This window comes from Passer domesticus, chromosome 31, assembly GCF_036417665.1.
Source record: "Passer domesticus isolate bPasDom1 chromosome 31, bPasDom1.hap1, whole genome shotgun sequence".
NCBI classification, from domain to species: Eukaryota; Metazoa; Chordata; class Aves; order Passeriformes; family Passeridae; genus Passer; species Passer domesticus.
The window spans coordinates 3,569,865-3,596,596 of record NC_087504.1 but is presented as its reverse complement, the minus strand read 5'-3'; the positions used below and the strand labels follow the sequence as shown (position 1 = coordinate 3,596,596).

The 26,732-nt window shown below is 69.1% G+C and overlaps 1 protein-coding gene across 1 annotated transcript; it reads left to right on the top strand.

The window, feature by feature from the left end:
- Positions 1-210: 210 nt before the first annotated feature.
- Positions 211-25,631, top strand: ITGA5 (integrin subunit alpha 5). The gene is given in 37 exon segments (XM_064401010.1): positions 211-2,559; positions 3,559-3,686; positions 4,324-4,436; positions 5,295-5,408; positions 5,410-5,422; positions 6,180-6,248; positions 6,702-6,740; positions 7,401-7,526; positions 8,431-8,475; positions 8,573-8,616; positions 8,868-8,924; positions 9,239-9,291; positions 9,858-9,965; positions 9,967-10,064; positions 10,879-11,070; positions 11,470-11,515; positions 11,634-11,714; positions 12,070-12,216; positions 12,558-12,726; positions 13,630-13,767; positions 14,153-14,217; positions 15,119-15,269; positions 15,703-15,795; positions 16,177-16,256; positions 17,050-17,130; positions 17,829-17,832; positions 17,835-17,930; positions 18,483-18,634; positions 18,797-18,864; positions 19,323-19,394; positions 19,745-19,857; positions 20,754-20,855; positions 21,759-21,785; positions 21,787-21,882; positions 22,357-22,440; positions 23,745-24,475; positions 24,601-25,631. Coding segments are annotated over 36 exon segments (3,771 nt in total). The 5' UTR covers positions 211-1,891; the 3' UTR covers positions 23,784-24,475; positions 24,601-25,631.
- Positions 25,632-26,732: the final 1,101 nt, after the last annotated feature.

Sequence of the window (26,732 nt, the reverse complement as noted above, 5' to 3'; positions counted from 1 at the left end):
GTGGGTGGGGACCCTGGGGTGACCCTGGGGTGGGGGGACAAGGGGGGGGCAGAAGGAATTTGGGGGTTTGGGGACACGGGGGTTTAGAAATTTGGGGGTTTGGGAATTCAGGAATTGGGGGGGTTGGGAATTTGGGGGTTTAGGGACACAGGGATGTGGGAACTTGGGAATTTGGGCGTTTGGGAATTCAGGAATTTGGGAGTTGGGGGATTTGGGAATTTGGGTGTTTGGGGATGTGGGGACATGGGGACACAGGGATGTGGGTGTGAGGGGACTTGGGGACATGGGAATGAGCACGAACAGGGGGACGGAGCCAGGCCACGCGTGTGCTCCATGGGACAGAGCCAGGACACGCGTGTTCTCCAGGGGACGGAGCCAGGACACGCGTGTGCTTCATGGGACAGAGCCAGGACACGCGTGTGCTCCAGGGGACGGAGCCAGGACACGCGTGTGCTTCATGGGACAGAGCCAGGACACGCGTGTTCTCCAGGGGACGGAGCCAGGCCACGCGCCTGCCCGCGGTCACCGTGTCACCACACGCGTGGGATCGCGGCCCCGGTGTCACCACACGGTGTCACAGCGCACGGTCACCGTGTCACCGCACCCAACCCCGCTGCCACCTCCGGCCATCCCGGTGCCACCTCCCGCGTGCCCGGGGTCGCAGCGGGGCAGGAAAGGCCCCGGCGCCAGCGCATTGTTCTTCCCCCCCCGCCCGCCACTTCCCCCCCGGCACGGAAACGTCCCCATTGTCCCCAGGGGGGCACGGCGGGCACGCACCCGCGGGGACAGCGGGGACAGCGGGGACAAACCCCCCCCCCGTGCGACCACCCGCGCCCCCCACCCCGGCCACGGCCGGTGCTGCCGCGGGGGGGTCCCAGGGGTGTCCCGGGGGTGTCCCGGGGGGTGTCCCCACGGTCCCCTGGGCCCTCCCGAGCCCCCCGGAGCCCCCCGGGCCCGGCCCAGCTGCGCGGCCGCCGTTGCATCAGCGGCGCTGGAATGCGGCGGCTGCCGGGCGAGGCCCCCGACCCCGGCCCCTGCCCGCCCCCCGCCCCCTTTGCACGCCCCCCGTCCCCCTGCACGCCCCCAGCCCCCCCTTGCGCACGCGGCCGCGCGCCCCGCACGGGTCGGGGGTGTCCCCGCGTGTCCCCGCGTGTCCCCGAGTGTCCCCCCCTTTGCACCAGCACGGGGGGGCTGCACACGCGCCCCGTGTCCCCCTGGGGGGGTCCTACTGTCCCCTCATGTGCCCCCAAGGAGGTGCCAGCGCCGTGTGCCCCCCTGGGAGTTCTGTGTCCCCCTGGGGGTCCTGTCCCCCCCCGTGTCCCCCCCACCCCTCCGTGGGAACGGCTCCAGCCCCGGCCCCGTTTCCGCTCTTCCCTTCCAGGAAGCGGCCGCCGGGATCCGGCCCCCCCCGTGTCCCCCGCGGTGTCCCCTTCCTCCGGCCGTGTCCCCTTCCTCCCTCGTGTCCCCCTCCTCCCGCGGTGTCCCTTTCCCAAGCCCCCGTGTCCCCCGCCGTGTCCCCTTCCTCCCGCGGTGTCCCCGGCCCTGCCACCCCCTGGCCTGGCCCGCTCCTGTCCCCCCTGTCCTGTCCTGCAGTGTCCCCCGTGTCCTCCCCCATGTCCCTGTGCCTGTCCCGCTCGTGTCCCCACACGGTGTCCCTGTGTGCTGGTGTCCCCAAATGTCCCCGTACCCCGGTGTCCCCGTACCCCGGTGTCCCCGTACCCCGGTGTCCCTGTCCCTCAGTCCCGCTGTCCCGGTGTCCTCGTCCCTCAGTCCCGCTGTCCCAAGGTGTCCCAGTGCCTTTCGGGTGTCCCCGTCCCCGCTGTCCCGTTGCCCTCAGGGTGTCCCTGATGTCCCTGGGTGTCCTTCAGGTGTCCCCATCCCTGATGTCCCCATGGCCCTGCGCTGTCCCAGGGTGTCCCGGTGTCCTTGGAGTGTCCCGGTGTCCTCGAGTGTCCCATTCCCTTCTGTCCCGGTGTCCCCGGGGTGTCCCTGTCCCTTCTGTCCCGGTGTCCCCGGGGTGTCCCGCTGTCCTCGGGGTGTCCCTGTCCCTTCTGTCCCGCTGTCCCCGGGTGTCCCTCTGTCCCCGGGGTGTCCCGCTGTCCCCGGGGGTGTCCCTGTCCCTTCTGTCCCGCTCCCCGCGGGATGTCCCCGTCCCTGCTGTCCCCGTGTCCCCGGCGTGCCCCGCTCCCCCCGGGCTCCCCGGTGCCGGTGCCGGTGCCGGTGCCCGGCGGGGCTCTGGCTCCTCCCCGGTGAGTCACGGCGGGGCGGGGCGGCCCCGGGCCCCCCCCGGCACTTTCCGAGGGGACTCGGGAGCGGGAGCAGCGCCGAGCCCGGGCAGCCCCGACCGCCATGGCCCCGGCCGCGGCCCCCCCGCGCCGCCCCCGGGCCCGGATGGCGCTGCCGGTGCCGCTGCCGTGTGCCGCTGCCGCTGCTGCTGCCGCTGCTGCTCCCGCCGGTGGCCGCCTTCAACCTGGAGGCGTCGCGGCCCGTGGTGTTCCGCGGGGCCCCCGGCTCCTTCTTCGGCTTCGCGCTGGACTTCTACCTGCCCGAGCCCCGCAGGTACCGGGAACCGAGCGGGAACCGAGCGGGAACCGAGCGGGAGCCGGGCCGGGAGCCGGGCCGGGAGCGGCACCGCCAACCGCGCCGGGAACCGGGACCGCCCACGGGGAGCGGGACGGGACGGGGCGGGAGCGGCCCCGGAGCGGCCCCGGGAGCGGCCCCGGAGCGGGGAGGCGGCGGGACGGGACCGGAGGGGGCGAGGGACGGCGGGCAGCGGTGCCGGGACCGGGAGCGGGACGGGGAGCGGGCACCGGGAGCGGCCCGGTGGGACGGGGAGCGGCCGCGGGGCGGGGCGGGGCCAGGAGGGACGGACCGGGAGCGGGATAACGGGAACGGGACAGCGGGACCGGGAAGGGGAAGGGCCAACGGGAACGGGAGCGGGCGGGGGCGGCGGGAACGGGAACGGGAAGTGAGAACCGGGAGCGGGACGGGGAGAGGGAGCCGGAGCCGGGGAGCGGAGCGGTCCCGGGGACCGGGCCCGGGCAGCGGGAACGGAAACGGGGCAGCGGGCGGGGAATCGGCACCGGGACGGGAACCGGGAATGGGGAGCAGGAAGCGGGGCCGGGGAACGGGAACCGGGAGGGTCCGGCGCGGGGGGTCCCGAGCGGGCCGAGCCCCGTCCCCGGTGTCCCCCCGGTGTCCCCCCGGGTCCCCCCCGCGCCGGCCCCGCCGGGGGTCCCGGGGCCCCGCTGCCCCGGGCCCGGAGCGTTTCCTGTAACCGGAGCCGGGAGCTGTCCCGGGGGGCTCGGGGGGGGCTCGGGGGGACCCGAACATCGGGGGGGACCCACGCCCGGCCGTGCCGCCCCCCCGACCCCCACGTGTGACCCACCGGGGGTCCCGGGGCGAACCGGGGAGCTCCCGGTCAGTGCCCCCCGCCCCTCGGGACCCCCCCGGCCGTGTCCCCCCTCCCCTCGGGCCGGGAGGGGCTCGGGGAGCACCCGGGGGACCCCCCGGGCCCCGTGGGGTCACTCCCCGCCCTGAGCCCCCCTGTCCCCCCAGTGTCAGCATCCTGGTGGGGGCCCCCAAGGCCAACACGAGCCAGCCCAATGTCACCCAGGGGGGGGGCCGTGTTCCACTGCCCCTGGCCCCCCGCGGCGGCTGCGCCCCCATCGACTTCGACCACATCGGTGAGGGGACACCGGGGGACACCGGGGGACAGGGGGGGACACGGGGGGGACAGGGGGGGACGGGGGGGAAGGGGACACACCTGGAATGGGCACACGTGGGGGGGGACAGGACCCCCAGGAATGGGGACAGAGATGGGTGGGGACAAAATCCCCCCAGGGCATGGGGACAGGGACAGGGACAAACCCCCAGGGACAGGGACAGAGACAGGGACAGGGACAGGGACAAACCCCCCAGGAACGGGGACAGACCCCCAGGAATGGGGACAGGGACAAATCCCCAGGAATGGGGACAGGGGATAGGGACACAAACCCCCAGGAATAGGGACAGGGACAAACCCCAGGAACGGGGCCATGGGTGGGGGACAGGAATGGGGACAAAGATGGGGGGCCGACCCCCCCCCCCAGGCATGTGGGGACAGGCATGGGGACCCCCCCAGGGGACAGGGCACAGCGGTGACAACCCAGCGCCCCCCAGGACCCCCCCAGGGCAGCTGGGTGTCACCGTGTCACCGTCCCCTGTCCCTGTCCCCTCCCCCCGCTGGCCTTGGCTCCCGTTAATGATCAACCCGGGCCGGGGGGGTCCCGGGGGGGCGGGGGGAGGGGGCGTGGCCTGACCCGTGTCCCCCCCCCCCCCCAGGGACCCGCACCCACGACTTTGGGGGCAACAGCAGCGAGGGCGCCGAGCCCGTGGAGTTCAAATCCCTGCAGTGGTTCGGGGCCACCGTGAGGGCCCACAACGGCTCCATCCTGGTACGGGGGGACAGGGGACATTGGGGACATGGGGACATGGGGACATGGGGACACAACGGCTCCATCCTGGTACGGGGACATTGGGGACATGGGGACATTGGGGACATGGGGACATGGGGACATGGGGACATGGGGACACAACGGCTCCATCCTGGTACGGGGGGGACACGGGGGGGACACTGGGGACATGGGGACACTGGGGACATTGGGGACATGGGGACATGGGGACATGGGGACACGGGGACATGGGGACACGGGGACATGGGGACACAACGGCTCCATCCTGGTACGGGGAGGACACGGGGGGGACACTGGGGACATGGGGACACGGGGACATGGGGACACAACGGCTCCATCCTGGTACGGGGACACGGGGACATTGGGGGGGACACTGGGGACATGGGGACACGGGGACATGTGGACATGGGGACATGGGGACATGGGGACACAACGGCTCCATCCTGGTACGGGGACATGGGGACACTGGGGACATTGGGGACATTGGGGACATGGGGACACAACGGCTCCATCCTGGTACGGGGGGGACACGGGGGGGACACTGGGGACATTGGGGACACTGGGGGGGCATTGGGGACACTGGGGACATGGGGACATGGGGACACAACGGCTCCATCCTGGTACGGGGGGGACACTGGGGGGGACAGTGGGGGGGACACTGGGGACATGGGGACATTGGGGACATGGGGACATTGGGGACACTGGGGACACTGAGGGGACATTGGGGGGCACAATGGCTCAATCCTGGCACAGTGGGGACACTGGGAACATGGGGGCATTGGGGGCATACTGGGGGCACACACTGTGGTGCCCATCAGTGTCCCCCCCCGCGCCCCCCAGGCCTGCGCCCCCCTGTACAGCTGGAGCCCCCCCAAGGAGGAGGGGGGGGCGCGGGAGCCGGTGGGCTCCTGCTTCCTGTCCCTGGGCAACTTCTCCAAGTTCGTGGAGTACGCGCCCTTGCCGCTCAGGTGGGACCCCAAAAACCCTAACCCCCCCCAAAAAACCCCAAAAACCTCCTCAAAAACCCCCTGGCACCCCCCAAAATCCCTGCCGCTCAGGTGGGACCCCAAAAACCACCCAAAAAACCCTCCAACCCCCCCCCCCACACACCCCCGGGACCTCCCAAAACCCCTGCCACTCAGGTGGGACCCAAAAACCCTAAAAACCCCCCAAAAAACCTCCAAAAACCCGCCCAAACCCCCCCCAAAAAACCCCTGGGAACCCCCCAAAAACCCCTGCCACTCAGGTGGGATCCCGGGACCCCCAAAAGTCACCCCCAAACCCCCCCCCGGGATGCCCCAAGACTCCTGCCGCTCAGGTGGGCCCCCCAAAAACCCTAAAACCCCCCAAAAAACCCCCAAAAACCCCCGGGACCCCCCAAACCCCTGCCACTCAGGTGGGACCCTGGGACCCCCAAGAAACCCCCCCAAAAAAACCCTAAAAACGCCCAGGACCCCCAAAACCCCCCCGGGACCCCCAAAAACCCCCCTGGGACCCTCAAAGACCCCCTAACCCCCCCCCCAAACCCCCTCCCAAAAAACCCCTGTCCTCCCTGCCGCTCAGGCGGGACCCCCAAACCCCCCCCGGGACCCCCAACGCCCCCCGTGCACAACCCCCCCCGGGACCCCCAACGCCCCCGTGCACCCCCAGGGTGACCCCCCCCAAACCCTGGGGAGGGGGTGACCCCAACGCCGAGCCCCCCCTGAGCCCCCCCGTGTCCCCCAGACCTGAACTCGGCGGCCGGGCAGGGCTACTGCCAGGGGGGCTTCAGCGCCGAGTTCACCCAGGTGGGCTGGGGGGGCTGGGGGGGCTGGGGGGGGGCTGGGGTTCAGGGGGAGTGAAGGGACGGGGGTTCTGAGGGGTTTTGGGGGGGTCCTGGAGGTTTTTGGGGGGGTTCTGGTGGTTTGGGGGGCTGGGGGGTCAGGGGAGTGAAGGGAGGGGGGTCCGGGGGGGTTTTGGGGGTCCTGGGGGGGTTTGGGGTCCCGGGGGTTTTGGGGGTCCCGGGTCGGGGGTGCAGGTTGGGTTTTTGGGGGTCCCCGGGGGGTGTTGGGGGATCCCGGGGTTTTTGGGGTCCCGGGGGGTTTTGGGGGTCCCGGGGTTTGGGGGCTCCCGGGAGTCGGGGGTGCAGCCCGGCTCAGGGATTGGTTTTTGGGGGTCCCGGGGGGTTTTGGGGGGTCCGGGGTTTTTGGGGGTCCCGGGGCCGGGGCGCAGCCCGGCTCAGGGGTCCCCGCTGTCTCCGCAGACCGCCGGGTGCTCTGGGGGGGCCCGGCAGCTACTTCTGGCAAGGTGAGACCCCCGCCCGCCCGGGCCTGTCCCCTGTGTCCCCATTGTCCCCTGGGTGTCCCCTGGGTGTCCCCTGGGTGTGTCCCCCTGGGTGTCCCCATTGTCCCCATTGTCCCCTGGGTGTCCCTGGGTGTGTCCCCTGGTGTCCCCATTGTCCCCATTGTCCCCTGGGTGTCCCCCCTGGGTGTCCCCCCTGTCCCCCCTCTCCCTGCCCGTCCCTTTTGTCCCCGTCTCACTCCCCATCCCCCTGCCCGCCCTGTCCCCCGGGGTGCTGAGGTGTCCCTGTCCCCAGGGCAGGAGATGTGGGAGGTGTCCCTTGGCAGTGGGAGTGTCCCTGTCCCCAGGGGTGTCCCCAGGGGTGCTGAGGTGTCCCCAGGGGTGTCCCCAGGGGTGTCCCCGGGGTGCTGAGGTGTCCCCAGGGGTGTCCCCAGGGGTGTCCCCGGGGTGCTGAGGTGCCCCCTGTCCCCAGGGGCAGGTGACGTGGGAGGTGTCCCTGTCCCCAGGGGTGTCCCCAGGGGTGTGTCCCCAGGGGTGTCCCCGGGGTGCTGAGGTGCCCCCTGTCCCCAGGGCAGGTGACGTGGGAGGTGTCCCTGTCCCCAGGGGTGTCCCCAGGGGTGTCCCCAGGGGTGTCCCCCGGGGTGCTGAGGTGCCCCCTGTCCCCAGGGCAGGTGATGTCGGCCACCCAGGAGCAGATCGCGGCCGGGAACTTCCCCGAGTACCTGATCCAGGAGGTGCCGGGACAGCTCCAGACGCGGCAGGCGGAGCCCCAGCACGACGACAGCTACATGGGTGACATGGGGACACGGGGACAGCTACATGGGGACATGGGACATGGGGACAGCTACATGGGTGACATGGGACAGGGACATGGGTGACACGGGGACAGCTACATGGGTGACACAGGACAGCTACATGGGTGACATGGGACACGGGAACAGGTACAATGGGTGACACAGGGGACACCTGGGGACATGGGTGACATGGGGCAGTGGCACCAGGGTGACACACAGTGACACACAGGTGACACACAGGCAGCACACAGGTGACACACAGGTGACACACAGGTGACACACAGGTGGCACAGGTGACACACAGGTGACACACAGGCAGCACACGGGTGACACACAGTGACACACAGTGACACACAGTGACACACAGGTGACACACAGGGTGACACACAGGCAGCACACGTGTGACACAGGCGGCACACAGGTGACACACAGTGACACACAGGCAGCACACGGGTGACACACAGGTGACACACAGTGACACACAGTGACACACAGTGACACACAGGTGACACACAGGTGACACACAGTGACACACAGTGACACACAGTGACACACAGGTGACACAGGCGGCACACAGGTGGACGACCACAGGTGACACAGGTGACACACAGTGACACACAGTGACACACAGGCAGCACACAGGTGACACACAGGTGACACACAGTGACACACAGTGACACACAGGTGACACAGGTGACACACAGTGACACACAGTGACACACAGGCAGCACACGGGTGACACAGGTGACACACAGTGACACACAGGTGACACACAGGTGACACACAGGCAGCACACGGGTGACACAGGCGGCACACAGGTGACACACAGTGACACACAGTGACACACAGGTGACACACAGGTGACACAGGTGACACTCTCTCTCTCTCTCTCTCCCCCCCAGGCTACTCGGTGACAGTCGGGGAGTTCAGCGGTGACACCACGCAAGGTGGGTGACAGCGGGTGACACGCCAGGGTGACACGCCAGGGTGACACGGCCACACCTGAACGTGTCCCTTTGTCCTTCTGTCCCTTTGTCCCCACAGACTTCGTGGCCGGTGTCCCCAAGGGCAACCTGACCTACGGCTACGTAAGGGGGACACGGGGGGACACGGGGGGACACGGGGGGACACGGGGGGACACGGGGGGGATTCACGGGGGGGACACGGGGGGACACGGGGGGGACACGGGGGGGACACGGGGGGGACACGGGGGGACAGAAAAGGGACACGGGGGGACACGGGGGGGACACGGGGGGGACACGGGGGGCACTGGGGGGGTGGCGCTGCCCCTGCCCCCCCCCGGCTCAGTGTCCCCTCGGTGTCCCCTCGGTGTCCCCAGGTCACCATCCTCAACGGCACCAACATGAAGTCGCTGTACAACTTCTCGGGGGAGCAGGTGGGACGGGGGCTGGGGAGGTCTGGGGGGGTCCAGGAGGGTCCTGGGGGGGTTTGGGGGGTCTGGGGGGGTCCAGGAGGGTCCAGGAGGGTCCTGGGGGGGTCTGGGGGGGTCCAGGAGGGCCCCGAGGTGGGGAGGGGGGAACACCCAGGGATGGTCTCAAATGGGGGGGGGGGGGGGCTCTGAAATTGGGCATGGGGTCCCCGTGGAGGGGTGGGGGGACACACGGAATTTGGGGGGGGGGGGTCGTCACCCCCGTCTGGGGGGTTTTTGGCCCCCCCTCCACCCCGTTTTGTGCCCCTCCCTCCCCCCAGATGGCCTCGTACTTCGGCTACGCCGTGGCCGCCACCGACGTCAACAACGACGGGTGAGGGACCCCCTGAGACCCCCCCGGGACCCCCCCGGGACCCCCCGGGACCCCCCAGGGACCCCCGGGACCCCCCGGGACCCCTTTGTGTCCCCTTTTCTGTCCCCCCATGTCCCCCCTGTGTCCCCCAGACTCACTCAGTGCCCCCCCAGTGCCCCCAGACCCATTTTGTGCCCCCCCAGACTCACGGACCTGCTGGTGGGCGCCCCCAGACTGACTCACTCAGTGCCCCCCAGACCCCAGACCCATTTTGTGCCCCCCCCAGACTCACTCAGTGACCCCAGACCCATTTTGTGCCCCCCCAGACTGACTCAGTGACCCCCAGACCCATTTTGTGCCCCCCCAGACTGACTCACTCAGTGCCCCCCCAGACCCCAGACCCATTTTGTGCCCCCCCCCAGACTCACTCAGTGACCCCCAGACCCATTTTGTGCCCCCCCAGGCTCACGGACCTGCTGGTGGGCGCCCCCAGACTGACTCACTCAGTGCCCCCCCAGACCCCAGACCCATTTTGTGCCCCCCCCCAGACTCACTCAGTGACCCCCAGACCCATTTTGTGCCCCCAGGCTCACGGACCTGCTGGTGGGCGCCCCGCTGTTCATGGCGCGCAGCGGCGCGGGGGGGGCGCGGGAGCTGGGCCGGGTGTACGTGTACCTGCACCGGGGGGGGGGGCTGCCCGCGCCCCCCGCCCCCCCTCACCGGCCAGCACGAGTTCGGCCGCTTCGGCAGCGCCATCGCCGCGCTGGGGGACCTGGACCGGGACGGATACAACGGTACCGGCACCGGGACCGGGACCGGGGGGGCACCGGGGGGTACCGGGACCGGGACTGGGACCGGAGGGGGCACCGGGGGGGTACCGGGAACAGGGACTGGGGGGGCACAGGGGGGTACCGGGACCGGGACCGGGACGGGATACAACGGTACCGGCACCGGGACCGGGGCAAAGGGGGGGGCACCAGGGGGTACCGGACCGGGACGGATACAACAGTACCGGCACCGAGACCGGGGCAAAGAGGGGGCACCAGGGGGTACCGGGACCGGGACCGGGAACGGGGGGCACGGGGGGGTACCGGGAACAGGGACCGGGGGGGCAAAGGGGGGGGAACGGGACCGGGACGGATACAACGGTACCGGGAACGGGAACGGGACCGGGGGGGCACCGGGAACAGGGACTGGGGGGCACCGGGGGGGTACCGGGACCGGGGGAAACAGGGTGGTACCAGGGACTGGGACCGGGACGGATACAACGGTACCGGGAACGGGAACGGGGGGGCACCGGGGGGTACCGGGGGGGCACGGGGGGGGTACCGGGGACCGGGACCGGGATGGATACAACGGGACCGGGACCGGAGGGGGCTACAGTGGGACCGGGGGGTACCAGGAATGGGGGGAGCAAAGGGGGGAATTGGGGGGGCGGGGGTTATTGGGGGTTTATGGGGGCACAGGGGTGGGTACGGGGGTGTTTACCGGGGGGTTATGGGGGGCAAAGAGGGGTTTATGGGGGGTTTTGGGGGGCACAGGATGTTTTTGGGGGGTTACGGGGGTGCCCCCCCTGCCCCCCCCCGCTGACCCCCCCCCCGTGTTCAGACGTGGCCGTGGGGGCCCCGCTGGGGGCCGAGGGTCGCCGGGGGCTCGTGTTCATCTTCCGGGGGGGCCCGGGGGGGCTGCGGGCCCGGCCCGCCCAGGTGCTGCGGGGGATGGGCGCGCCCCGCGGGCACCCCGACTTCTTCGGGGCCGCCCTGCGCGGGGCCAGCGACCTGGACGGCAACGGCTACCCCGGTGAGGGACAGGGACACCCCCTGTCACCCCTGTGTCACCCCTGTGTCACCCCTGTGACACCCCTGTCACCCCTGTCACCTCCCAACAACGGCTACCCCGGTGAGGGACACTGTGCCACCCCCTGTCACCCCTGTGTCACCCCTGTCGCCCTGTGTCACCCTGTGTCACCCCTGTCACCCCTGTGTCACCCCTGTGTCACCCCTGTCACCCCCCGTGTCACCCTGTCCCCATTCCCGATGTCCTCCCTCTGCCATCCCTGTCCCTCTCCCGGTGTCCCCTGTCCCCATTCCCAGGGATCCCCCTGTGTCCCTGTCCCTGTCCTGGTGTCCCCCTGTCCCCTCAGTGTCCCCCTGTCCCCTCAGTGTCCCCCTGTCCCCTCAGTGTCCCCTGTCCCCACAGATCTCCTGGTTGGCGCCTTCGGGGCGGACGCGGCCGTGGTTTACAGGTGAGCGTCACCCGTGTCACCCGTGTCACCTGTCACCCGTTGTCACCTGTCCCCCGCGTGGCCCGCCAGCGGGGTCCCCGGTGCCGGGGGTGGCAGGTCCCTGACCCGCTGTCCCCAGGGGCCGCCCCATCGTCCACGCCAGCGCCAGCCTGGCCATCGTCCCCTCCATGTTCAACCCCGAGGAGCGCGGCTGCGCCCTGCCGGCGGCCACCACGCGTCCTGGTGGGTGACAACCGGGGACACCGGGACACCGGGGACAGCTGGGGACAGTGAGGGGACAGCGGGGACACTGGGGACAGTGAGGGGACAGCGGGACACCGGGGACAGCGGGGGACAGTGAGGGGACAGGGCAGGGACAGTGGGGAGAGTGGAGAGGGGATTGGGGACACTGGGAGGGGACACTGAGGACACTGGGAGGGGGACACTGGGGACATGGGGACACCGGGGGCTCCCCGGGACACGGGGACGATGCGCTGGGACACTGCGGGGGGCGCTGGGTGTCCGTGCTGGGGGGACACTGAGGGGGGCAGTGGTGGGGACAGCCAGGGGGACAGCCAGGGGACGCACGGTGCCACCCCTGTGTCCCCCCCCAGCATCAATGTCACCTTCTGCCTCAACGCCTCCGGACGTCACCTGCCCGGGCCCATCGGTGAGGGGACAGCGACACGGGGGGGGGACAGGGACACGGGGGGGGGACAATGGTGGGGTGGACAGGGACACGGGGAGGGGACAGGGGACACGGGGTGGGGACAGGGGACACGGAGGGAACAGGGGGACACGGGGGGGGTGACAGGGGACACGGGAGGAACAACGGGGACATCGCGGGGACCAATGGAGGGGACAAATGGGGACACCCCCAGGAGGGGACACCGGCGGTGGTCCTGTCCCTGTGTCCCCGCGGTGTCCCCGTGTCCCCAGGGGTGGCACTGCAGCCGTGGGAACAGGGTGGGGACACCGGGGCTGTCCCCGCGGTGTCCCTGACGTGTCCCTGACGTGTCCCCGCGGTGTCCCCGCACTGTCCCCCGCGGTGTCCCCTGCCCAGGGCTGGCGCTGGAGCTGAGCGCGGACGGGGCCAAGGCGGGGGGGGCGCGGCGCGCGCTGTTCCTGGGGGGGGGCGCGGGGGGGGCGCCCCCTCCCCCACCCGGAACCTGACCCTGGAGGTCCCCAACGGGGGGACCCCGCGCTGCCACACGCTGCCCGTCATCCTCAGGGTAAGGGGGCCCGCCGCCCGAAACTGCCCAAAATACCCCGAAACTGCCCCAAAATACCCCGAAACTGCCCCAAAACACCCCGGAACTGCCCCAAAACACCCCGGAACTGCCCAAAACACCCCAAAACTGCCCCTAAATACCCCGAAACTGCCCCAAAATACCCGAAACTGTCCAAAACACCCCGAAACTGCCCCAAAACTGCCCAAAACACCCCGAAACTGCCCAAAACTGCCCAAAACACCCCGAAACTGCCCCTAAACACCCCGAAACTGCCCAAAACTGCCCAAAACACCCCGAAACTGCCCCAAAATACCCCAGAACTGCCCCCAAACCGCCCAAAACACCCGGAACTGCCCCAAAGTACCCCAAAACCTCCAAAACACCCCGAACTGCCCCAAAACCACCCCAAGTGCCCTGAAACTGCCCCAAAACTGCCCAAAACACCCTGGAACTGCCCCAAAATACCCCAAAACTGCCCCAAAATACCCCAAAACTGCCCCAAAACCGCCCAAAACACCCCAAAACTGCCCCAAACACCCCGAAACCGCCCTTAAACTATCCCAAAATACCCCAAAACTGCCCCAAACCCACCCCAGAACATCCCAAAGCTGCCCCGGAACCCCAAAACTGCCCCGGGACCCCTCATGTCACCCCCGTGTCACTCAGGGCAGACCCCATGCCACCTCTAGGTCCCCTGTGTCACCTCCCTGTCACCCCTGGGACCCCCCCCCGGTGTCCCTGGGCCAGGGCTGTCCCTGTCCCCTCTCACCCCAGTGTCCCCATGTCCCCCGGTGTCCCCATGTCCCCCCATGTCCCCCCGGGTTGTCCCCATGTCCCCGGTGTCCCCTTGTCCCCCCGGTGTCCCATGTCCCCGGTGTCCCCATGTCCCCCCGGTGTCCCCAGAACGAGTCCGAGTTCCGGGACAAGCTGTCGCCCATCGCGCTGTCCCTGAGCCTGGCCCTGGACCCGGCCGTGTCCCCTCCCCCGCCGGGGCTGTCCCCGCTGCTGTCCCCGGCCACGCGCACGCGCCTGGAGGCCAAGGTACCGCTGCCACCCTGTCACCTGTGTCACCTCTGTGTGTCACCTGTGTCACCCTGTGTGTCACCCGTGTCACCCATCACCCGTGTCACCTGTGTCACCCTGTGTGTCACCCGTGTCACCCATCACCCGTGTCACCTGTGTCACCTGTGTCGCCTCTGTGCTGTCCTGTGTCACCTTGTGTCACCCCGTGTCATCCAGCATCCCGGTGTCCCCTGTGTCCCCATCACCCTGATGTCCCCGTGTCCCTGTGCTGTCCCCTGTCCCTGATGTCCCCCCGTGCTGTCCCTGTGCTGTCCCCGTGTCCCCTGCACTGTCCCCATGTCCCTGTGCTGTCCCCATGTCCCCATGCTGTCCCTGATGTCCCCTTGCTGTCCCCGTGTCCCAGGCCCACATCCAGCTGGACTGCGAGGACAATGTCTGTGTGCCCGACCTGCAGCTCGAGGCCAGCGCGTAAGGGGACACGGGGGACACGGGGACACGGGGACACTGGGGACATGGGGACACCGGGGACAGGAGGGGACACTGGGAACAGTGGGGACAGGAGGGGACACGGGGACACGAGGGGACACTGGGACACTGGGGGACAGGAGGGGACAGGAGGGGACACGGGGACACACAAAGGCACTGGGGGTACCGGGGAGGGGTGGCTGTGCCCAGGGTGTCTCTGTGGATGTCCCCAATGTCCCCAGGGACCGGCGGGCGGTGTTCCCGGGGGGGTTGGGGTGTGTCCCTGTCCCTGTGGATGTCCCCAATGTCCCCTGTCCCCAGGGACCGGCGGGCGTGTTCCTGGGGGTTTGGGGGGTGTGTCCCTGTCCCTGTCCCCAATGTCCCCAATGTCCCCAGGGACGGGCGGGCGGTGTTCCTGGGGTGTTCCTGGGGGGGGTTGGGTGTGTCCCTGTCCCTGTCCCACAATGTCCCCAATGTCCCCAGGGACCGGCGGGCGGTGTTCCTGGGGGGGTTTGGGTGTGTGTCCCTGTCCTGTCCCCAATGTCCCCAATGTCCCCAATGTCCCCAGGGACCGGCGGGCGGTGTTCCTGGGGTGTTCCTGGGGGGGGTTGGGTGTGTCCCTGTCCCTGTCCCCAATGTCCCCATGTCCCCAGGGACCGGCGGGCGGTGTTCCTGGGGTGTTCCTGGGGGGTTTGGGTGTGTCCCTGTCCCCAATGTCCCCAATGTCCCCTGTCCCCAGGGACCGGCGGGCGGTGTTCCTGGGGGGGTTTGGGGGGGTTGGGTGTGTCCCTGTCCCTGTCCCCAATGTCCCCAATGTCCCCAGGGACCGGCGGGCGGTGTGCTTGGGGGGGGTTGGGGGGTTGGGTGTGTCCCTGTCCCTGTCCCCAATGTCCCATGTCCCCAGGGACCGGCGGGCGGTGTTCCTGGGGGACAGGAACAGCCTCAACGTGACGTTCCAGGCGCGGAACGTGGGCGAGGGGGGGGCGTACGAGGCCGAGCTGCACGTGCGGCCCCCCCCGGGCGCGCTCTACTCGGGGGTGCTGCGGCCCCACGGGGTGAGGGGGGCACCCTGGAACTGGGGAGGGGGCTGGAGGGGGCAGCACGACACTGGGGAGGGGGCCTGCAGGTATTGGGGGAGGGGGTTTGGGGGGCTTTGGGGGGCACGCTGGGGCTGGGGGGGGCACTCTGAAGGTGGGGAGGGGGTCACAGGTATTGGGGAGGGGGTTTGGGGGGGTTTAGGGGGGGGTTTGGGGGGCACCCCGGGGGTGGGGAGGGGGTTTGGGGGCTCAGAAGTGCCTGGGGGGGCTCAGGGGCTGTCCCCAATTACGGGGGAGTCACGGGGGGGTCAGAAATGCTTGGGGGGGGTCCACGCTGGGGAGGGGGGTGCCCCAAACGTGGGCTGGGGGCTGCGGGGTCCGGGGGGGGTGAGCTGGGGGTCCGGGGGGGTCGGACCCCCCCAATTTCTCTCCCCCCACCCCCCCCCCCCAGAATTTCTCGGCGCTGAGCTGCGAGCTGGGGGGGGGCAACGGCTCGAGCCCCCTGGTGTGCGACCTGGGCAACCCCATGAAGGCGGGGGCCAGCGTGAGTGGGGGGCTTCGGGGGCTGGGGGGCTGGGGGCTCTGGGGGGTCTGGGGTGGGATTTGGGGGGCTTTGGGGGGGTCTGGGGTGGGATTTGGGGGGAATTTGGGGGGGTCTGGGAGGGTTTGGGGGACTTTGGACGGGCCTGGGCATTTTGGGGGGTTTGGGGGGCTCTTTGGGAGGATTTGGGGGGCTGGGGGGGATTTGGGGGGCTGGAGTGGGATTTGGGGCGGTCTTTGGAGGGTTTTAGGGGGTCTGGGAGGGCTTTGGAGGGGCTTTGGGGGGTCTGGAGGGGTTTTGGGAGGGTCTGGGGGGGTTTTGGGGAGCTGGGGGTGGTTTAGGGGTCTGGGGGGGGTCCCCGCTGACCCCCCCCGTGCCCCCCAGATCTGGGGGGGGCTGCGCTTCACCCTCCCCCACCTGAGCGACGGCAGCAGCAGCGTGCGCTTCGAGCTGCAGATCCGCAGGTGGGCACGGGGCACCCCGAAACGGGGACACCCCGAAACGGGGACACCCCGAAATAGGGGCACCCCGAAACGGGGACACGGGGCACCCCGAAACGGGGGACACCCCGAAACGGGGACACCCCGAAATAGGGAACCCCGAAACGGGGACACGGGGCACCCCGAAATAGGGAACCCCGAAACGGGGACACCCCGAAATAGGGGCACCCTGAACGGGGGACACCCCGAAACGGGGACACCCCGAAATAGGGAACCCCGAAATAGGGGCACCCTGAACGGGGGGCACCCCGAATTGGGGGCATTGGGCGCATGGAGGGCTACCCCAAACTCTGGGGGGCACGGGGGGCACCCCAAATTGGGGGGTTGAAGGGGGGAACAGGGGGGTGGCACCCCCAGTTGGGGGGCTGGGATGGTTTTGGGGGTCCCAGCACCCCCAGTTTGGGGGGCTATGGTGGGGTACAGGGGGATCCACCACTGTTTTGGGGGGGTCCCAGGTGCTGGGGGGGCACTCGGGCTTGGGGGGATCCGGGGGGGGGGGTGGTCCCTGTCTGAGGGTTTTGGGAGGGGGTCGTGACCCTGGGGGTGTCCCCAAGGTGAGTGGGATCCTTGGGAGTGTCCCCAAGCTGGGGGGGGTCCCGGGGTGTCCCCAAGGTGGGTGGGGGTCCCCTGTGGGTGTCCCCAGTCTTGGGGGGTGTCCCGGTCCGGGGGTCCCGGGGGTGTCCCTAAAGGGGGCGGGGGTCCCGGGGGTGTCCCCGGCCCGGGGGTCCCGGGCTGTGAGCGCGCCCCCTCCCCGCAGCAAGAACGCCAACAACTCCCAGAGCGCCGTGGTGCCCGTGGCGCTGGCCGTGAGGGCGGCCACCAGGGTGTCCGTGCTGGGGTGAGTGACACCGGGGACATTGGGGACACTGGGGACATTGGGGCCACCAGGGTGTCCGTGCTGGGGTGAGTGACACCGGGGACACGGGGGACACTGGGACACACTGGGGACATGGGGACACACAGGGGACATGGGGGGACACCAGGGTGTCCGTGCTGGGGTGAGTGACACCGGGGACATTGGGGACACTGGGGACATTGGGGACATTGGGGACACCAGGGTGTCCATGCTGGGGTGAGTGACACCAGGGACACACCGGGGACATGGGGACACTGGGACATGGGGACATGGGGGGACATGGGGACATTGGGGACACTGGGGACACACCGGGGACATTGGGGACACACAGGGGACATGGGGACACTGGGGCCACCAGGGTGTCCGCGCTGGGGTGAGTGACACCGGGGACACGGGGGGACACTGGGGACACACAGGGGACACACAGGGGACATGGGGACACTGGGGACATGGGGACATTGGGGCCACCAGGGTGTCCGTGCTGGGGTGAGTGACACCGGGGACACTGGGGACAGCCAGGGGACACACAGGGACATGGAGGGGACACAGAGGGGCCAGACGGGGACCTGAGACCTGCCCGAGCCTCTGAGTGACACCCAGGGGACACGGCGGTGACACAGAGGTGACACGGCGGTGACACGGAGGTGACACGCAGCGCTGACCCCCCCGTGTCCCCTCAGGGTGTCCCGGCCGACGTTGTCACCATCCCCGAGGGGGGGTGGGGACCCGACCCCCCCCAGCGGCTGCAGGACCTGGGGCCACCCGTGGAGCACGTGTACGAGGTGGGGACAGCGGGGACGGTGTCCCCTGCCGGGGCACAGGGTCCCCAACCCGGGGCACAGGGTCCCCAAACTGGGGTCTCTGTGTCCCCAGCCTGGGGTCTCTGTGTCCCCACCCTGGAGGTCACAATGTCCCACATGGGGGTCCCCATGTCCCCACCCTGGGGTCCCCACATCCCCCACCTGCGCGTCCCCGTGTCCCCAAATCGGGGCTGTCCCCCCGTCCCCGAGCCCTGGGGGTCCCCATGTCCTGACCCCGTGTCCCCTGCCCTGGGGGTCCCCATGTCCCCTGTGTCCTGACCCCGTGTCCCCCACCGCGGCTGTCCCCTGTCCCCCAGCTGTCCCCATGTCCTGACCCCGTGTCCCCAAATCGGGATTGTCCCCCGTCCCCGAGCCCTGGGTGTCCCCCTTGTCCCCGTGTCCTAACCCCATGTCCCCTGCCCTGGGTGTCCCCCGTGTCCCCATGTCCTGACCCCGTGTCCCTGCCCTGCCTGTCCCCCCCTGTCCCCGTGTCCCCATGCCCCTGACTCCTGTCCCCCTGTCCCCGTGTCCCAGGTGGTGAACGAGGGTCCCGGTGCCATCAGCCAGGGCACGCTGGAGCTCAGCTGTCCCCTGGGCCACCGCGGCCACCCCCCTGCTCTACGTCACCCGGCCACTCGGGGCTGCCCAACTGCTCGGCCAGCCACGGCACGGACCCGCTGCGGCTGGTAGGGACAGGGACAGGGACACTGGGGACAGGGGACAACTGGGGACAGGGGGGACAGCCACAGCACGGACCCGCTGCGGCTGGTAGGGACAGGGACAGGGACACTGGGGACACAGGGGACAGGGACAGGGACAGGGACAGGGACAGGGGACACTGGGGACAGGGACAGGGACAGGGACAGGGGACACTGGGGACAGGGGGGACAGCCACGGCACGGACCCGCTGCGGCTGGTAGGGACAGGGACAGGGACAGGGGACACTGGGGACAGGGGGACACCGGGGACAGGGGACAGGGGGACACCGGGGACAGGGACAGGGGACACTGGGGACAGGGACAGGGACAGGGACAGGGACAGGGGGACACTGGGGACAGGGGGACAGGGGGACAGCCACGGCACAGACCCGCTGCGGCTGGTAGGGACAGGGACAGGGAGACACTGGGATAATGGGGATAATGGGGGCATTGGGGATGATGGGGACACTGAGGACAGGGGGGACAGCGGGGATAATGGGGACATTTGGGACAGTGGGGACATTGGGGACAGAGGGGACATTTGGGACAGTGGGGACATTGGGGACACTGGGGACATCGGAGGTGCCAGGGCTGTCCCCAGCGCTGTCCCCTGTGTCCCCCGTGTCCCCCCTGTGCCCCCGTGTCCCCCGTGTCCCCGTGTCCCCGTGTCCCACAGGAGCAGAGCCCCGGCTCACACGTCCTGCAGCGCCGGGACACCGAGGCCAGCGGGGACAGCGGGGACACCCTGGTGAGTGCCACTGTCCCCTTGTCCCCTGCCGCAGCCGTGGGGACTGTCCCGCCAGCGTCCCCGAGGCGGGGGGGCTGCGGTGACACCGCGGGACCAGAGGGACCCCGAGTGACCGGGGGTGGCACGGGGTGACCTGGGGTGACCCAGGGGTGGCCAAGGGTGGCCAGGGGTGGCACGGGGGTGACAGAAGATGACCAGGAGTGACCAGGGATGGCCTGGGGATGGCTGTGGATGACCCACAGTGACACAGGGGTGGCTGTGGGTGACCCGCGGTGACACGGGGGTGGCTGTGGGTGACCCATAGTGACACGGGGTGACCCGTGGTGACCCGGCGGTGGCCCTGGGGACAGGGCTGTCCCGAGGCCGAGTGTTTCGGCTGAGCTGCCCCTCGGGGCCGCTGGAGCGGCAGCAGCGCGTCACCCTGCGGCTGAGCTTCCGCCCGCGGAGCCCCCCCCCGCGCCAGGTGCGACCCCGCGACCCCCCGGGACCCCCAAAATACCCCCGGGACACCCCCGGACCCCCAAAACAGCCCAGGGACCCCCCGGGACCCCAGAACAACCCCGGGACCCCAAAACAGCCCCGGGACCCAAAAACACCCCTGAAACCTCCTGGGACCCCCAAAATACCCCGGGACCCACCCTGGGGACCTCCAGAACAGCCCCAGGACCCCCAAAACACCCCGGGACCCCCCTGGGATCCCCCTGAGCCCCCCAGGATCCTGGACCCTCCCCAAATTCCTGGGGAACGCTCCCCCAAAATCCCTGGGACCCCCCAGAAACCTGTCCTGGATCCTGGGACCCCCCGGGACCCCCCGGGATTCCCCTGGGGGGCCTTTGGGTGTCCCCTGTGTGTCCCATGGCACTGACACACTGTCCCCCACGTGTCCCTCGCGTGTCCTCGTGTGTTCCCGTGTGTCCTCATGTGTCCCCCCTGTGTCCCCTGTGTGTCCCACGGCACTGACACGCTGTCCCCGTGTCTCCACGTGTCCCCGTGTGTCCCGTGGCACTGACACGCTGTCCCCGTGTCCCCACGTGTCCCCGTGTGTCCCACGGCACTGACACGCTGTCCCTGTGTCCCCGTGTCCCCGTGTGTCCCGTGGCACTGACACGCTGTCCCCGTGTCCCCACGTGTCCCCGTGTGTCCCGTGGCACTGACACGCTGTCCCCGTGTCCCCGTGTGTCCCGTGGCACTGACACGCTGTCCCTGTGTCCCCGTGTCCCCGTGTGTCCCACGGCACTGACACGCTTGTCCCCGTGTCCCCACGTGTCCCCGTGTCCCATGGCACTGACACGCTGTCCCTGTGTCCCCACGTGTCCCCGTGTGTCCCGTGGCACTGACACGCTGTCCCCCGTGTCCCAGCAGGAGCAGTGGCCGCTGTCCCTGCGCTGTGACGCCGAGTTCCGAGTGCTGCGGCTGCCGTACCGCGTGCGGCCCGAGAGCTACCCGCGCCACCGGCTGCAGGTGACACCAGGGGGACAGGGGGACGGGGGGGGGACATGGGGACATGGGGGACATGGGGCTGTTTGGGGTGACACGCGGGTGACGCTGAGGTTTGGGGTGGCAGGAGGTGACAGCGCTGGCACGGCCCCGCCCCGAGGCAGGCGGGGGGTCCCGGTGTGGGTGGTGGCACTGGGTGACACTGGGTGACACTGTGTGACAGTGTGTGGACATTGGGTGACACTGGGTGTGACACAGGGTGTGACACTGGGTGACACTGGGTGTGACACTGTGTGACACTGTGTGTGACCTGGGTGACACTGTGTGACACTTGTGTGACACTGTGTGACACTGGGTGTGACACAGGGTGTGACACTGGGTGACACTGGGTGTGACACTGGGTGACACTGTGTGACACTGGGTGTGACACTGGGTGACACTGTGTGACACTGGGTGTGACACAGGGTGTGACACTGGGTGACACTGTGTGACACTGTGTGACACTGTGTGTGACACAGGGTGTGACACTGGGTGGCCCTGGGTCACTCTGGTGTCCCTGTGGGTGGTGGCACTGTGTGACACTGGGTGTGACACTGGGTGTGACCTGGGTGACACTGTGTGACACTGTGTGTGACATTGGGTGACACTGGGTGTGACACTGTGTGTGACACTGTGTGACACAGGGTGTGACACTGGGTGACACTGTGTGACACTGTGTGTGACATTGGGTGACACTGGGTGTGACACTGTGTGTGACACTGTGTGACACAGGGTGTGACACAGGGTGTGACACTGGGTGACCCTGGGTGACTCTGGTGTCCCTGTGGGTGGTGGCACTGTGTGACACTGGGTGTGACACTGGGTGTGACCTGGGTGACACTGTGTGTGACACTGTGTGTGACACTGGGTGGCCCTGTCCCCTCCCAGGTGGTGACAGCGCTGTCGCGGGCGCGGCCCCGAGGCGGGCGGGGGGGTCCCGGTGTGGGTGGTGGTCCTGGCCGTGCTCCTGGGGCTGCTCCTGCTCGGCCTCCTCTGCTACGGCCTCTACAAGGTGGGGCTGGGGGCGTCTGGGGGTCTGGGGGGGTCTGGGGGGGCTTTAAAAAGTGGGGCTGGGGGGCCTGGGCGGATTTTGGGGGGCTCTGGGGGATTTCAGGGGGCTCTGGGGGGTCTCTACAAGGGGGGGCTGGGGGCTGGGGGGGGATTTAGGGGGTCTGGGGGGGCTCTACAATGGGGGGCTGGGGAGATTTGGGGGTCTGGGGGGGGGGTCAAAGGGGTCTGGGGGCTTCTGCAAGGTGGGGATGAGGAGCTTGGGGGGCTGGGGGACACTGGGGGGACCCGGGGGGGACACTGGGGGCGTTGTGGGGGGACACAGGGCAGGGACACGGGGAGCTGGGGGGACACTGGGGGCGGGCACAGGGACACGGGGGAGCACTGGGGGCATTTGAGGGGGACACTGGGTGGCACTGGGGTGGCACTGGGGGGTCCCGGGGGTGTCGGGGTCCCCCTGACCCCCCCGTCCCCCCAGCTGGGTTTCTTCAAGCGCTCGGGGCCCTACGGCACCGCCATGGAGAAGGCGCAGCTGAAACCCAGGCGGCCTCGGAGGCCTGAGGTGACAGGGACAGCCCGGGCTGGGGACGTGCCAGGGCTTGGGGACACCCTGGGCTGGGACACCCGGGCTGGGGACATGCCAGGGCTGGGACACCCTGGGCTGGGACACCCCGGGGATGGGGACATGCCAGGGCTGGGACACCCCGGGCTGGGACACCCCGGGATGGGGACATTGCCAGGGCTGGGACACCCTGGGCTGGGGACACCCCGGGCTGGGGACGTGCCAGGGCTGGGACACCCTGGGCTGGGGACACCCCGGGATGGGGACATTGCCAGGGCTGGGACACCCTGGGCTGGGACACCCCGGGATGGGGACATGCCAGGGCTGGGACACCCCCGGGCTGGGACACCCCGGGATGGGGACATGCCAGGGCTGGGACACCCTGGGCTGGGGACACCCCGGGCTGGGGACGTGCCAGGGCTGGGACACCCTGGGCTGGGACACCCCGGGCTGGGACACCCTGGGATGGGGACGTGCCAGGGCTGGGGACACCCCGGGCTGGGACACCCTGGGATGGGGACGTGCCAGGGCTGGGGACACCCTGGGCTGGGGGACAGCCCGGGCTGGGGACGTGCCTGGGCTGGGACACCCCGGGCTGGGGACGTGCCAGGGCTTGGGGACATCCCAGAGCCTGGGGACAGCCCGGGATGGGGACGTGCCAGGGCTGGGGACACCCTGGGCTGGGGACATGCCAGGGCTTGGGGACACCCCGGGCTGGGGACACCCCGGGCTGGGGACGTGCCAGGGCTGGGACACCCTGGGCTGGGGACACCCTGGGCTGGGGACACCCTGGGCTGGGACACCCCGGGCTGGGACACCCTGGGATGGGGACGTGCCAGGGCTGGGGACACCCTGGGCTGGGGACACCCCGGGATGGGACACCCTGGGCTGGGGACGTGCCAGGGCTGGGACACCCTGGGCTGGGGACACCCCGGGATGGGGACACCCCGGGATGGGGACGTGCCTGGGCTGGGACACCCCGGGATGGGGACACCCCAGGGCTTGGGGACACCCCAGGGCTTTGGGGACACCCTGGGCTGGGACACCCCGGGCTGGGGACGTGCCAGGGCTTGGGGACATCCCAGAGCCTGGGGACACCCTGGGCTGGGGACACTCCGGGCTGGGGACACCCCAGAGCTTGGGGACACCCTGGGCTGGGGACACCCCGGGCTGGGGACACCCTGGGCTGGGGACACCCCGGGCTGGGGACATGCCAGGGCTTGGGGACATCCCAGAGCTTGGGGACACCCTGGGCTGGGACACCCTGGGCTGGGGACACCCCATGGCTGAGGACATCTCTACAGCTTGGGGACATCCCATGGCCTGGGGACATCCACGGCTGAGGACATCTCTACGGCTTGGGACATCTCACAGCCTGGGGACACCCCAGGACTTGGGGACACCCACGGCTGGGGACACTCCATGGCTTCAGGACATCCCACGGCTTGGGGACATCCCAGAGCTTGGGGACATCTCACAGCCTGGGGACATCCCAGAGCTTGGAGACACGCCGTGGCCAAGGCCACCCCATGGCTTGGGGACACTTCACAGCTTGGGGCCGTCCCCACACCTGGGGACACCCCATGGCTTGGGGACCCCGCGAGGACAGTGTCACCTGCGCGGCTGGGGACCCCGCACTGCCAGCGGTGTCACCCGCTACGGACAGGGACCCCACAAGGTGACGTCACCTGCGTCACCGCTGGGGACCCTCCCATGGCTGGGGACCCCGCAAGGACAGTGTCACCTGCACCGCGGTGTCACCTGCACCGCGGTGTCACCTGCATGGCCAATGTCACCTGCATCGGTGACATCCCCCCCTCCACGCCCCCGGCTGGGGACACCCACAGCGCCCCCCCCACACTGGCACGGCCACCACCGGGCTGGGGACAGCGCCACAGAACGGTCACCGGCTGGGGACAGCGTCACTGAACTGTCACTGAGCTGGGGACACGGTCATGGGAACTGTCACTGAGCTGGGGACACGGTCATGGGAACTGTCACCGGGCTGGGGACAGCGTCACTGAACTGTCACTGAGCTGGGGACACCGCCACAGAACTGTCACCGAGCTGGGGACACGGTCACTGGACTGTCACCGGGCTGGGGACAGCGTCACTGAACTGTCACCCGAGCTGGGGACACGGTCACTGGACTGTCACCAGGCTGGGGACAGCGTCACTGAACTGTCACCGAGCTGGGGACACTGTCCCATGAACTGTCAGCACGTTGGGGACACTGTCCCAGAATTGTCACCAGGCTCAGGACACGGTCACTGAACTGTCACCGCACTGGGGACACCGTCACAGAACTGTCACTTTATTGAGGACACTGCCACAGAACTGTCACCGCACTGGGGAACCACCAGGACGTGTCCCCATGGCACAGCTGCCACCACCGGCTTGGGGACACCAAACTGGGAACCCCCGGACTGGGAACAGCCAGGATGTGTCACCAGCGGGGACTGTCACCAGCAGGAACTGTCACCACTGGACTGGGAATTGTCACCAGTGGGAACTGTCACCACCGGGCTGGGAACTGCTGGCACAGGGGTGGCACCGAGCTGGCACCAGCACGGACACTGCAGGGGACACTGGGACACCACGGGGACACCAGGACACCTGTGGGACACCAGGACATGTCCCCCGCGCTGTCACCTCACCCGGGACAGGACCTGGTGGCGGTGTCACAGTGTCACCCTGTGCCAGCGTGACCCGGGGACGCTGCCACCCACTGTCCCCAATGACACCCGCTGTCCCCCAGTGTCACCCACTGTCCCAATGACACCCGCTGTCCCCCAGTGCCACCGCCCTGCACTGCCCTGCCCCCGCCGCGGGCACCTCACTTTGCACTGACCCCGACTCTGGGGGACAGCCTCGACCCCCCTGGCCCCGGGGTGTCCCCAGGGTGTCCCCGGGTGTCCCTGGGGTGTCCCCAGGGTGTCCTGGTGTCCCCAGGGTGTCCCTGGCTGCCCCTGCGGTGTCCCCCGGGTGTCCCGGGGCTGTCCCGGGGCTGTCCCCAGGGTGTCCCCAGGGTGTCCCCGGTGTCCCCAGGGTGTCCCTGGGGTGTCCCCAGGGTGTCCCCGGGCTGTCCCCGCTGTCACGGGGGGTTTGCACTACGGGGGGCGCGGCTTCGGTTTGTATTTAATTGGGGGGGGGCGGCCTCGGGGCCCCCCAATAAACGAGTCTGACCCTGAGGGGCCCTGCGGACACGCGGGGACAGGGGGACAGGGGGATATGGGGACACGCAGGGACAGGGAGGAGCATTTGGGGACGGGGGGGACACGGGGAGACACACATGGGGACATGGGGGGGACACACAGGGACAGGGGACACGCTTGGGGACACGGTGACAGGGGGACACACAGAGGGACATGGGGGACACAGACACAGGGCCAGGGGACACGCTTGGGGACACGGTGACAGGGGGACACACACAGACAGGGACACACAGAGGGATGGGGGACATGGACACAGGGACACACACGGTGACACACTTGGAGACACGGTGACACACAGTGACACACACAGGGACACACGTGGGACACAGTGACAGGGGGACACACAGACAGGGACACACAGAGGGATGGGACACAGGGACACACACAGGGACATACCCGGGGACACGGTGACATACACACAGGGACACACACAGGGACACACGTGGGGACACGGTGACACACACACGGTGACACACACAGGGACACGGTAACACACACGGTGGCACACACAGGGACACACGTGGGGACATGGTGGCACACGTGGTGACACGGTGATACACACAGTGACACACACGGGGACATGGTGACACACGGTGACACACAGTGACACACAGTGACACACATGGTGGCACTCGGTGACACTCGGTGGCACTCGGTGACACACAGTGACACACAGTGACACACACAGTGACACACACAGTGACACACACAGTGACACACACACGGTGACACACACGGTGGCACTCAGTGGCACTCGGTGGACACACAGTGACACACAGTGACACACAGTGACACACACAGTGACACACACACAGTGACACACACAGTGACACACACAGTGACACTCGGTGACACTCGGTGGCACTCGGTGGCACTCGGTGGCACTCGGGCGCGCGGTCACGGCCCGCTGCCCCGGGCTCCATTACAGCTCATTAGCAGCCGGGACTCGTCCGGGATCAATAATTAATTATGAACTCATCAATAATTCATTGATCGTTCATCGGTAATTCGGGATAATTCAGGGATCATTCGTCAATAATTAATCAATAATTAATCAATAATTCATCGATCATTGAC